Source organism: Thalassophryne amazonica, chromosome 1 (genome assembly GCF_902500255.1).
Source record: "Thalassophryne amazonica chromosome 1, fThaAma1.1, whole genome shotgun sequence".
Lineage (NCBI taxonomy): Eukaryota > Metazoa > Chordata > Actinopteri > Batrachoidiformes > Batrachoididae > Thalassophryne > Thalassophryne amazonica.
Window position 1 is genome coordinate 74,428,631 of NC_047103.1, and position 13,091 is coordinate 74,441,721.

Here is a 13,091-nt window from a genome sequence, read left to right on the forward strand (position 1 = left end):
GAAACAAGTTTGTAGTTGATCACTTGGAACCAAGTGTTTTGAGGAATTTTCTCTGGTCTGATGAGACAAACATAATGATCAGCGATATATATAGGAACTGATATATTAGTGTGCATCAGTCTGTTACTGTAGGTTCTTAGTCATCCAAGCAAAGGTCAGAAGCTTCTTGAAGTTTAAGTCGAGACAGCTAGGCTTCTTGTTTAGCTGGGAAACATTTCACCACTCATCCAAGTTGCTTCATTAGTCTGGGACAATACTTATAAATGTTATATATTTTTGTGTTATATTTTGTCTCGTTGCATAATCGTGTAATCCGTCGGCCTGCCGTGGATTTGGCGCTCTGATAGGCAGATGACATCACAGTTCCATTGGAATCACAGAGCTGCATTTGGCAGAACAGTTTTCGTGGTTTAAAGACATAATTTGCACGCTGGAGGAAGCTGAATTTCAGCGGGATTTGCTGTGGTTTGAAAGCAAATGTGGATCCAGCTTGCTTGGGGATTATGATGTCATATTTCCTCACTGTGTAGTGTGCTGACAGTGTCTTTTCAGTGTGCAGGTGTTCAGTGCGGCTGCAACAGAGAGGACATCAAACAACTCTGTGGCACCTTTTCGGGCACTTACTCTGAGATCCTCTTTCCGCTTGTGCAGAATTCAGACCCCACACCAGAGCTCTGTCTAATTAGACACCCAGTATGAAACACTGGACAGCTGTAGGATATAAACGCAGGAGTATCATAAAAGTAAATAACAAGTAGAGGACAAAATGGTAAACAAACGTACAGGCCCCAGGAAAGTTTTCCATCTCAAAGTTTTGAGCACATACAAAACTTACTCACATACAAAACAGACTCGGCAGATATCAGCTGACAAGGAATGTAATTAGCAAATGGGAAAAGGACTTTTGCAGGACAAAAACTAACAAAAACGGATGTCCAAGATTCATATCAGCTACTCATGTTTCCTTGCTCTGTCATGAAGTGATGAGAGCTAAACATGTGAGCACCATTTATGGCTGAACTCTGACGTCAGTGTATGAATGGGTCAAAGTGAAAATGTTGCAGTGGCCAATCCAAAGCATTGACCTGAATACCGCAGAAAATTTCTGGACTTGAGGGACCCTCAAAATATATGTAAAGTTATTATCTAGTGAACATCTGATCAAGTAAAAAAAAAAAAAAAATCTGTATCTCACTTGCTAATTATAATAACTTTTGTGGAAATGAAGTAGACATTCTCATTTAACACATATTGTTTGGTCACATGAAATGTGTGGAGTTGGGGAACAAATTTAAAATGTATTTAACCAATCTGTATGTAAACCTTTGGCCTCAACTGTAACCATCTTTAATTCATTATATGTAAGCTTCTGCACTGTTTGGAGGGTTGTGTTTTTAGTGTCTGCTTTTGCATGTTTTTGTTTGTATTTTGTCCTAGACTTCCAATAATAAATACGTAAATTATCTGCAAACAGGGTAAACATGTTTTTGGTTAAGTTAACCAGAGTTCACATTCATTTCTTTTTAAAACTTTTTTCCCAGGTGGAGTGTTATGACTATGACAGCGATGGCTCACATGACCTCATTGGAACCTTTGAGACCACAATGACAAGCTTGCAGGCTGCGTCGAAGACTTCTCCAGTTAGTTGAGAATTCATGGTCTATCTATCACTGTTTATTTGCAGATTTTGAAAGTGTATAATCTCAGGACTTTCTCAGCCTCACTCAGCAGTACAAGAGTCTTTCTAAATTTACTTTGTTTTGTTTAATTTTCTGTTGTGGTTGTTACTGAACGCTTTAGTTACAGTCCTACCAACATCTATGTTTAAGATTAAGATCAAGATATCACTATTATCCACGAGATCAAGATATCACTATTATCCACGAGAAGTAATTTGTTCCAAAGCTACCTGTACAAACAGCTGCAATAGACAATACAATTCCCATATATATATATATATATATATATATATATATATATATATATATATATATATATATATATATATATATATATATATATATATATATATATATATGACCTTTTTATTTATGCAAAAAATATATGGATTTGATTCATATGTTTTTACGTCAGCCAAGCTTGAACCTTCGTGCGCATGCGTGAGTTTTTCCACGCCTGTCGGTTGCGTCATTCGCCTGTGGGCAGGCTTTGAGTGAACACTGCTCCACCCCTCTCGTTGTTGTTTCATTGCGAGGAAATGGTGGAATGATTTGGGCTTTTTTTCCATCAGAATTTTTTCAGAAACTGTTAGAGACAGGCAGCTGGAAACCATTCGAAAAATTTATCTGGCTTTCGGTGAAAATTTTACAGGCTTCACAGAGAATAAGGAGTGTTACTACAGCTTTAAGGACGGCCCACAATGGCGCACGGCACGCCGCGCTCTGAGCCACCATCGAGAGGCAGAAAGTTGGGACATGCCCAGCTCTCCACAGCTCTTCTCTTATACTCACTCGACTGGTAAGCACTGAAAGCCGAGATAGGCATGTCCCAACTTGTCCTCTAATACTCCGAAACGGAGGTGTTCCTTTGTCTCGCTTCATCAGCGAATCGGTCGTGACGCGCGAAGCCTCCGCGCGGCTTTCCATGACAAAATCTCTTGTTAAAAGTGAAATCTGCCGGAAAATGGCTGATGTCCAGCTCTTGTGATAACCAGAGAAATTGCACACGACGGTCCCGGCTCCACACAGCAATCTGTTTAGAAATGATGTGGTGGTTTCTGCTTCTCGATGGCGGCTCGGAGCGCGGCGAGCCGTGCGCCATTGTGGGCCGTCCTTAAAGCTGTAGTAACACTCCTTATTCTCTGTGAAGCCCATAACATTTTCACCAAAAGCCAGATAATTTTTCGACTGGTTTCCAGTTGCCAGTCTCTAAGTTTCTGAAAAAATTCTGATGGAAAAAAAGCCCAAATCATTCCGCCATTTCCTCACAATGAAACAGCGACGAGAGGGGTGGACCAGTGCTCACTCAAAGCCTGCCCACAGGCGAATGACGCAACCGACAGGTGTGGAAAAACTCACTCATGCGCACGAAGGTTCAAGCTTGGCTGACGTAAAAACATATGAATCAAATCCATATATTTTTTGCATAAAATAGAAAGGTCGGATTCTTATCTCACAGACCTCGTGTGTGTATATGTATATATGTGTATGTATATATGTATATGTGTATGTATATATATAGAGAGTAAGCGACGCTGAGTAATTTACACATTTATGTTTAAAAGGCCAAGGACAGCAGGGACAAATGAGTTGTGTAACAGTTTGTTCTGCATCATGGTAACTAGGTTTACTGCCTTAAAGCATGACTAGCAGTGATTATGTTTTCATACTGCACATACTTTGACACATACCCCCCCCCCTCCATTCTTTTTAGGCAGAGTTTGAATGCATCAACAGTAAGAAGAAACAGAAGAAAAAAGGCTACAAGAACTCCGGTGTTGTGAGCATAAAGCAGTGCCAGGTGTATTTCCACTCTAAAGGTTTTGTTGTTGTACACTCAGACCACAGAATGTATGGGTGCAAGGACCTTCAGTCTTGCAACATGCATAAACGGGGATGTCCTTCACCTTTGCTGTGTCGTAGATGGCAAATAAATGCATGATGTGGCTATCTGAATTTGCTTGTGAATGCTGAGTATAAAAATCACCTTAAACATTCTAGTAATACTGCTTGCAAAAACTAGGATTATGGTCCTTTTTTGATCAACCATAAAGGCCCTTTCATCCTTTCTATTGCTCTGAAACCTGTTATTTTTAAAGGCATGTGCCCCACATGCAGCAACCTTGTCATATTCCACACGGTCTGTGGCGTTTTGTTTTCTGCTGGCGAGACAGAGCTGCATTCCTATTGGTCAAAAATGTGAGTGAGACTCGAAACTATTGTTTTGTGAAATTGTGATCATTTGACACGATGGGTACTTAAGACTCAACACGTTTGCACAGAGACAATGCTCATTCATTCATTTTCAACTGCTTATTTGGGTCTTGCTTATGGTGGCAGCAGAGCAAGCAGCTTATCCCACACGTCCCTGTCCTTGGCCAAGTCCTGTAACTCTTCCTGGGGGGCGTTCCCAAGCCAGCTAGGAAATGCAATCTCTCCAGTGTGTCCTGGGTCTTCCCCGGGGCCTCCTCCCAGATGGAGCTGCCTGGAAGACCTCCCTAGGGAGCCAACCTGGGGGCTTCCTCACCAGGTGCCGTCTCCAGAAGTATAGTTCAAGAGCCCGTGTTACGTGTGGCGGTGAGCCCACCTATTTCTATTTGGTATCCCTCGACCTCCTGCACAAGCTCAGGCTCCTTCCCCCAGAGAGGTAATGTTCCACTTTCCAAGAGTTAAGTTCCATAACCTAGTGCCAGTCCGTGTGGGCGTTTGCCCCTGTTCACTGCCAGAAAGCAGTGCACCAGACCCTCTACAGACTCCCTGGAGGTGATGAGCCCACATTGGGTGACACCGTGTAGATCTGGCCACCATTTACTCACCTGCAAGCTCCCCCTCCCCAGGCCTGGCAACAGAAGTAAGCCCATTACACAGACAGTGTGATTCTTAAAATATTTAATTTAAAAATTTGTTCCCCGGTTAATTCTCCCTATGGAAAAATAAACCTGGGCCTATCTCGCTCAGTTCATCTAATTTCCAATCACATTCAGTATGTCGAGTGGAGAATTGAAAAAGCCATTATTAGCTTCCAGTGGCATATAATCCTTTTAATTAAACCCAAACCCCATGAAATTTTTATTTTGGCACATGTCCTTCAAACTTGTACAGCGGAGGTGTTAAGGACCTGTCATACTGTACGAGGTCTATTAGAAAAGTATCCGACCTTATTATTTTTTTCAAAAACCATATGGATTTGAATCACGTGTGATTGCGTCAGACAAGCTTGAACCCTCGTGCGCATGCGTGAGTTTTTCCACGCCTGTCGGTTGCGTCATTCGCTTGTGAGCAGGCTTTGAGTGAGGAGTGGTCCACCCCCTCGGCGGATTTTCATTGTCAGGAAATGGCGGAATGATTTGGGCTTTTTTTCCATAAGAATTTTTTTAGAAACTGTTAGAGACTGGCAGCTGGAAACCATTAGAAAAATTTATCTGGCTTTCGGTGAAAATGTTACGGGCTTGGTAGAGAATAAGGAGTGTTACTGTCGCTTTAAGGATGGCCCCCAGCGTCTGTGGGGCGCGCCGCGCCGAAGCTGCCATCGACAGGCTGAACGACCATTTCATTTCTAAACGGATGGCTGTCTGGATCCGTGACCATCGTGTGCCATTTCTCTGGTTATCACAAGAGCTGGACATCAACCATTTTCCGGCAGATTGCACTTTTAACAAGAGATTTTGTCATGGAAAGCCGAGCGGAGGCTTCGCGCGTCACGATGGATTCGCTACTGGAGCGAGACAAAACCACCTCCGTTTTGGTCTCACAGGACGGCTTTGAGATGGCGTTCAGACAGCTGTCGGTGGTTTTTCCATCGAGTGATTATCCGAGAAATTGTGGATGTGCCTGGACATGCCAGAACATGTCCCGTGATCATGGCGTTGCTTTGCGCCATGCGGCAGCGCCGCGTCGCGCGAAGCCTCCGCTCCTCTTTCCATGACAAAAACACCTGTAACAGTGGAATGTGCCGTTCATTTCCAAACTGGACGCTGTGTTTTATCCGGGACGTCGTCTGACTAGCTTCGTCTGTCGGCCACTAGCCCTAACCTTCACTAACACACCCAGACTTTAGATAAAGTTGAGGCAGAGATCTGCTCTGTTTATTAATGAAATGAATTTAAAAGGGTAGGAAGCATAATACCATACTATGCCAGTATGCTAGCCATACAAAAGGAAAAATAAGTGCGTATTAAGTGTGGACTTAAAAATCTCTGCAGAATCTGACTGTTTATTACTTCTGCCTTCAGAAAGAGTTTGATTATGGATTAAACACCTTAAAAATAAATAGCTGCATTTTGTGAATTCTTTTTTGGAGATGGACTGTTTTAACTTTTATCAGTTTCTTTAAAATTGTGAAATATTCTTAGTTATTTTTAAATTGGCAGCACGGTGGCTTAGCGTTTACCACAGTTGCCTCACTGCAAGAAGGTCATGGGATCAATTCCCACCTGTGGCCTTTCTGTGTGGAGTTTGCATGTTCTTCCCGTGTTTGCGTGGGTTCTTTCCGGGTGCTCCGGCTTCCTCCTACATCCAAAGACATGCAGGTTAGGTGGATTGGAAACTTTAAATTGTCCGTAGGTGTGCGTACGGGTGTGAATGTTTGTTTGTCTATATGTGGCCCTGTGACAGACTGGCGTCCTGTCCAGGGTGTACCCTGCCTTGCACCCTATGACTAGTGGGGGATAGGCTCCAGCCCCCCATGACCCTTAATTGGAATAAGCGGTTGAAGATGAGTGAGTGAGTGATTTATCTGGGCTCACACCATCACAGAGATGTCCCGCTATCTTGCTGGGAATCAAACAGAACTCTGTCTGTTCTTTTTGGTGGAGGGCAGACTTATGCAAAATCTGACTGCTCTGTCTAGTCTTTAAAGAGCTGTCTTGCTGTTCATCTTTATTTGCAGTCTATATGTCAGACTTGCATGATCTCTGGTTCTGATTTTTTGTTTGTTTGTTTGTTTTTTTAAGGTAGTGAAGGAGTATACATTCCTGGATTATATTATGGGAGGCTGTCAAATCAACTTCACTGTAAGTTTTATCATTTAATTTTTAATTAATTTAATTAGCTTATAATGTGCCAAATCACAGCAAAAGCCATCTCAAGATGCCTTACATGAAACAATACAGCATAAAATTTAAATAAATAATTAAAAATGAATAAAAAAATTCAAATACATAATTAAAATCAGAAGTAAAAGAAACACTATTCATAAGAAAGAGAATAAAAATGGGTTTTCAGTCTTGACTTAAAAATGTCCATGGACTCTGACTGCCTCATGGTCGCAGGAAGACTGTTCCACAGGGTGGCTGCACGATGAGAAAAGGCTCTTTGACCTGCTGACTTCTTCTTCACCCTGGGAACACAGAGAAGTCCCGCATCCTGCGACTGCAAAGCCCGGGCTGGCACGTAAAGCTCCACCAGATCAGCCAGATTAGAAGGCGCCAGTCCATGAACAACCTTATAAATCAATAACAAAACCTTAAAATCTGCTCTCACAGATACAGGGAGCCAGTGCAAGGATGCCAAAATGGGTGTGATATGTTCAGACCTTTTGTTATGTGTCAACAATCTGGCGGCAGCGTTCTGAACCAGCTGAAGACCCCTAATGCTGGACTGAGGTAACCCCAAAAATAGAACATTACAATAATCTAGTCTAGAAGAAACAAAAGCATGAATCGGGGGTCTCAGCATCAGCCATAGACACGATGGGGCGGATCCTCGCTACATTTCGCAGATGGAAAAAAAGCAGTCCTAGTAACATCCCTGATATGGAGGTCAAAAGACAGCGTGGGATCAAAAATTACCCCAAGGTTCCTCATTTTGTTCGTATGATATATGACACACGACCCCAGGCCGAGCACCAGCTGGTCAGACTGATGCTGATGTCTCACTGGACCAAGAACCATCATTTCGGTCTTATCAAAGTTTAAAAGTAGGAATTTACTAGACATCCAACTTCTCACTGATAGAAGACAGTCCTTCAGGAATTTTATGGGAGTGAGAGTTCCCGCAGTTATCGGCATGTACAACTGAGTATCATTAGCGTAACAATGAAAGGCAATCCCAAAACTCAGCAGTATACGCCCAAGGGGTGCTACATACAGGGAGAAAAGCAAGGGGTGTAAAATGGATCCCTGTGGAACCCCAAATCTCATGTCACTAAGGTTAGAGGTAGTGTTATTATACAAAACACATTGAGAATGACTGGACAGATATGACGTCAACCAGGCAAGGGCACTTCCAGTAATCCCAAAAAGATTCTCCAACCTATCGAGCAAAATATGATGATCCATGGTATCAAACGCAGCACTGAGATCTAACAAGACCAAAACCGTAGTGGTGTCTGAGTCCATTGCTCGCAGAAGGTCATTCACTACTTTAGTGAGTGCTATCTCTGTGGAGTGATATTTCCTAAACGCAGACTGCAGCGGCCCATTCTCAGTGAGGTGGTCTATGAGCTGCCGTGAAACCACCTTTTCTAAAATTTTGGAACAGAATGATAGATTTGATATCGGCCTGTAATTTTTCAATACACTAGGGTCAAAATTAGATTTCTTAAGTAATGGTTTAATCACTGCATATTTTAAACATTTTGGAACAGATCCAGAGGTTAACGACATTAATAATTTCACGCACAGTCGGCCCAAGAGTGGGCCACAGGTCCTTAAATAGTTAAGTTGGTATAGCATCAAACAAATAGGTTGTGCTTTATGTAGACGCCACACGTTTCATCAGCACGCCTAATGAAATACTGTTAAATTCTGTAAATTTAGGTAACACCTCAGTGGTAGCACCCACCTCCATAGCAGGGCTTAATGGTTGGGCCAAGGCGTGCTGAGATATGCTCAGCCTAATATCTTCTGTTTTCTTCTCAAAATAAGACAAGAAATCCTACGCTGAAATGGGAGAATGACTAACAGGTGGCTGCCCGTGAATAAGAAATGCTACTGTGTCAAACAAAAACTGTTGTATGGCTGGGGGGCCTGGCTGCCTTTTTGTTTCTGTCTTTTGTTTTTCCTTCCAGGTGGCTTGCATTTGGGACTGAGTGGCTGTGTAGCTGAGTTTATCAGGACCTCACCCTGATCACCTGCGGCTCGTCAGGACTCACAGCTGTGGTGCATCTACATGGATTGGAACATGGTGGCATTTAAGACTGGAGTACACAGTGTGTATTTGCCAGAGACTCGACCTTGTGACCAGACGGGTGAGATCGTCGTCTTGAGAGCCATCTCATCATCAGTGGATGCAGAGAACGTCCAGGTTTGATGCATGGTCTGTGAAAGAGGAGGGGGTGAGGTCTCACGCTCGTCAGCACACTTCCTGAGGTACGTTAGATTTTGTGACTAACATTTATACAGTCAGTAAATATGGTGTCCCTCACACCTTTATTATATTGAGCTGTATGTAGTCGTTTAATCAGCTTCCACTGCTGTGGAGTTTTGTGAACTGGATGTTCCATGCCTGCAGGGTGGGAAGCTGATTAGTAATTAAGCCAGGAAGTGTTTGCTGTTTGTACACCTTTGAGCGTTCTCTCTGTGTGTTGAGTGTGGACTCACATAATGATTCCTTCTTTCACAGACTCGGTTTGTCGCGGCCACCTGGGGGGTGTCGGCGGGGTCCTTGGGTCCGAACCAGTTCTGGCTCCGGACCGTTAGCGCTGCTGGGAGCGCACCGCAATCCACCACGCCAGACTGCGCACTTTTATATTTTTCACAGCACTGTTATGTTCATTAAACTCTGTTATCCTTTGTACCGTGCTCTGCTTATTTTATACTGGGTCCTTCAAACGCTGGTCGGTTCTCCGGGCTGCGTTCGACACATAACAAAAACTTTGAGTTATGTTTGTTTTTACTGATCAAATCAGAGTAATAGACCTGCTTCGTGGCCAGTAGTGCATGCTTATAATCTAAAATAGCATCCTGCCACACAAGGCGGAATGCTATTACCTCTAATTTGGAACTACGCCATTTCTGTTCCAAACCTCTAGCCTTCTGCCTGAGGTCACGCAAGTAACCATTGAACCAAGGTGACTGTACCTTTGGAGGGCGTGGCCTTAAAAGAGGAGGTGCAAGCTTATCAAGTGTGATTTTAAGCGCTAAATTTAAACTATCCGCAAGGCTGTCTACTGATTTACATTCTCCAGACTCGAAGCTAAAATATCAGGTAGTCTGGCCTCAAGTTCAGTCATAGTTGAGGGTTTAATACGACACCGCAGTAGTAGACAAGATTGTTGTTCCATTAAACGTGGCAGCATAAATGTAAACCTGATAAGTGAATGGTCTGAGACTATAGATGCGAGAGGCAAGATGTCAATATTTGTGACAGCAAACCCACGTGCAAGAACCAGATCCAGGGTATTTCCACTAATGTGTTGGGTCCTGAATGCATTGCTGGAATCCCAATGCATCCACAATTTGCATAAATGACTTGCTAAGGGGATCAGAGCGCTTATTTATATGAATGTTAAAGTCACCAATAATCAAAATGTTATCTGCACTAGTTGACAAACTAGAGATGAACGCACCAAATTCATCTAAGAAATCAGAGTATGGGCCAGGGGGCCTATAAACAGTGACAAAATAACATAGCTGAGCTCCAGTTTTATGACCCTGACAGTACTTAGCATCATGGGCATAACGGAGAGTCAGATGCTCAAAGGAATTATATTTGTGACCCCCAACATCTAATAAAGAAAACCTAGATTTATAAAGAAAAGCCACACCCCCACCTTGCTTCACACCACGAGACACTTGAATAAATGTATATGCCGGTGGGCAGGCCTCATTCAGAGGAAGGAGAGCTGTGGATTTGAGCCAGGTTTCACATAAGCCAATCATATCGAACTGATGATCCATGATTAGATCATTTTGAGGACAGTGATCTGATGTTCAGGAGACCCAGGGTAAGGACCTCAGTGGGGATGACAGTCTGACTGTTCGGAACCCGGCGAAGCAAGCCCAGGTTCCGTGAGCGCCACTGGCGCACATCAGTCCGGCGAAGACGTGGACGGCTGGGCCGACAGGCCTCAGAGCCAACCAGCGGCACCATGCAGGCTTTAACTGGATCCACAAGGCGCCAGGGCAGCACAGATCCCACCAGAATTCTGTGCACAACTCGTCCAGATGCCAAACAGTACTTCAGCTTCACCAGTCGGCCACTTCGTCTCCCCCGGCAACGACTGTGCTTTCAGCCAAAAGGCAGCACAGGAGCATGCCACAGAAAAGCCGGCACCACCGATTAAAAATGGGGGCGGAAAGTTCTGTCCACCCGGCGATAACCGCACCACAACCCAAACTGGGGGCTGGAGATCCAGCAGCATTTGGCGATCATACACCCGCTGATTCAAAAACAGCGTAAGTTAAAAACAATAAAATAACAAACTGGAGAGCAGCAGACGAGCAGCCAGACACAACAGCACCATCTTGGTACTCCCTCCACCCAAATTCAATTCAAATCATTTGCACTGTTGGCTCAGTTTAATTGCTTTTCATTACTCTGTCATTAAGTTTAGTAACATCACCAGTTCTTACTCTCCAGGCATAAATGTTGCATCTGGATGTCTTTGCAGGTGGCTGTTGACTTCACAGGTTCCAATGGGGATCCCAGGTCTCCCCAGTCACTGCACTACATCAGCCCTCAGGGTGTTAATGAGTATCTCTCTGCTATCTGGTCTGTGGGCAATGTCATCCAGGACTATGACAGGTAGTTGGCAAAAGTACAACTCTATCACAGACTGCAAAATGTAAATGGAATGAAAAATCATGACAAACTATCTGCAACATGACCTTCGTAACATTTGCAGTACTATGCTGTGATTCACAGTAAGTGTTGTGCAGATAAGAATATATTTATACATCCCCTGGCTCCTGTTTGTCTGTGAATTTTGTCAGGACAGCGCCTCCTAAACTGGTCTATGGATTGCAGTGAAACTTCCCAAAAGTGTAACATGCCATTTGAATATGTGCATGAAGTAAAATAATTCTGGTCCGACATATTCAAGGACAGATCACTGATGCATTGTTGACGCAAAAATCACAACACTGTGACACAGAAATGCAATGATGGATGACTATTAGAATGGAAGAAGTTGAATTTATGTTTATTTATTGTCAGTTACTTGGTTGCTGTGGTTAACTACAGTTGTTCTTTATTTAAACTGTACTTACGGTGTAACATATTTCTTAAGCCACCTTGACACTTGTGTACACTTAGCCCCCATACTGCCTTGCAATTCGTCGCGCCCATGCGACCCGCTTTTGTTCCGCTGGATGCTGCACTTTATGCTACTGGACACTGCGTTATATAAAATAATTATTTCGTAGTGTATTAATCATTTGCTGTCAGAGTTTGACTGATGAAACCATCTTTAATCGCTCTCGGAATCACAGAGGAATTTTTGTACAGCTGCAGCTTTTATTGTGCGCTTCATGAACCTATTTGGAATCTTCTCAAAGATATAATATATTAATATATATATTTATATTGCAATGGCTTGGTAAAATGGTTTAATTTTCATTCCTTCTTATGAGTGTCTGTAAAATTATGTTTATTATAGATTTAGCATCTCCTCATAATCGTTCAGATGAGCTGCACTGTGATGTGCTGCACTGACACAGTGACTCGCAGTGACACATTGTTTTCGAATATGTTGCGCAATGTTCACATGTAGTTCACAAAATTGTGTGCCAGAAATTTTGAACATTTCAGAATTTTATTTGCACACTTGCACGTAGCTACGCACAGCTCACGCACAGTTTACAATGACTTTACTCTGGCACACCAGATTGTGTGCCAGTGCACGGATCAAATTCGTGCAAGTGTCAAGGTACCTTTAGATTTCTGTAATCGCTTGACTTCAGTCTTTGCGATGTACGAGGTCTGTTAGAAAACTATCCAACCTTTTTATTTTTTCCAAAAACTATATGGATTTGAATCATGTGTGATTGCATCAGCCAAGCTTGAACCTTCGTGCGCATGCGTGAGTTTTTTCATGCCTGTCGGTTGCGTCATTCGCCTGTGAGCACGCCTTGTGGGAGGAGTGGTCCAGCCCCCTCGTCGGATTTTCATTGTCAGGAAATTGGCTGATCGACTGCCACTTTGCTTCATCAAAATTTTTTCAGAAAGTGTGAGAGACAGCCAAGTGGAAACCATTTGGAAAATTCAGATGGCTTTCAGTGAAGATCTTATGGGGATCACACAGATTAAGGACAATTACAACTGGATTAAAGACGGCCCACAGCAGCGGATGGCACACCGAGCGGCGATCGACAGGCTCAAACAACCAGATCATTTCGAAAGTGAACGCTTTGTTGATCCGGGATGTCGTCTGACTACCAGAGAAATGGCAAGACAGCTGGACATAGCACTTTTTCGGCACATTCCACTGTTACAGGAGTTTTTGTAATGGAAAGAGGAGCGGAGAAATTC

The 13,091-nt window shown here is 43.3% G+C and overlaps 1 protein-coding gene across 5 annotated transcripts in view; it reads left to right on the top strand.

Moving 5' to 3' along the window:
- Window positions 1–13,091, top strand: part of LOC117511860 (copine-3-like) — a 72,307-nt gene that overhangs the window by 26,206 nt on the left and 33,010 nt on the right. For all 5 annotated transcript variants that reach the window (XM_034171770.1, XM_034171786.1, XM_034171777.1 and 2 more), the window contains 4 exons: window positions 1,542–1,640; window positions 3,394–3,480; window positions 6,632–6,691; window positions 11,233–11,366. In XM_034171770.1, the coding sequence (XP_034027661.1) occupies window positions 1,542–1,640; window positions 3,394–3,480; window positions 6,632–6,691; window positions 11,233–11,366 (380 nt within the window). The remainder of the gene's footprint in view (window positions 1–1,541; window positions 1,641–3,393; window positions 3,481–6,631; window positions 6,692–11,232; window positions 11,367–13,091) is intronic.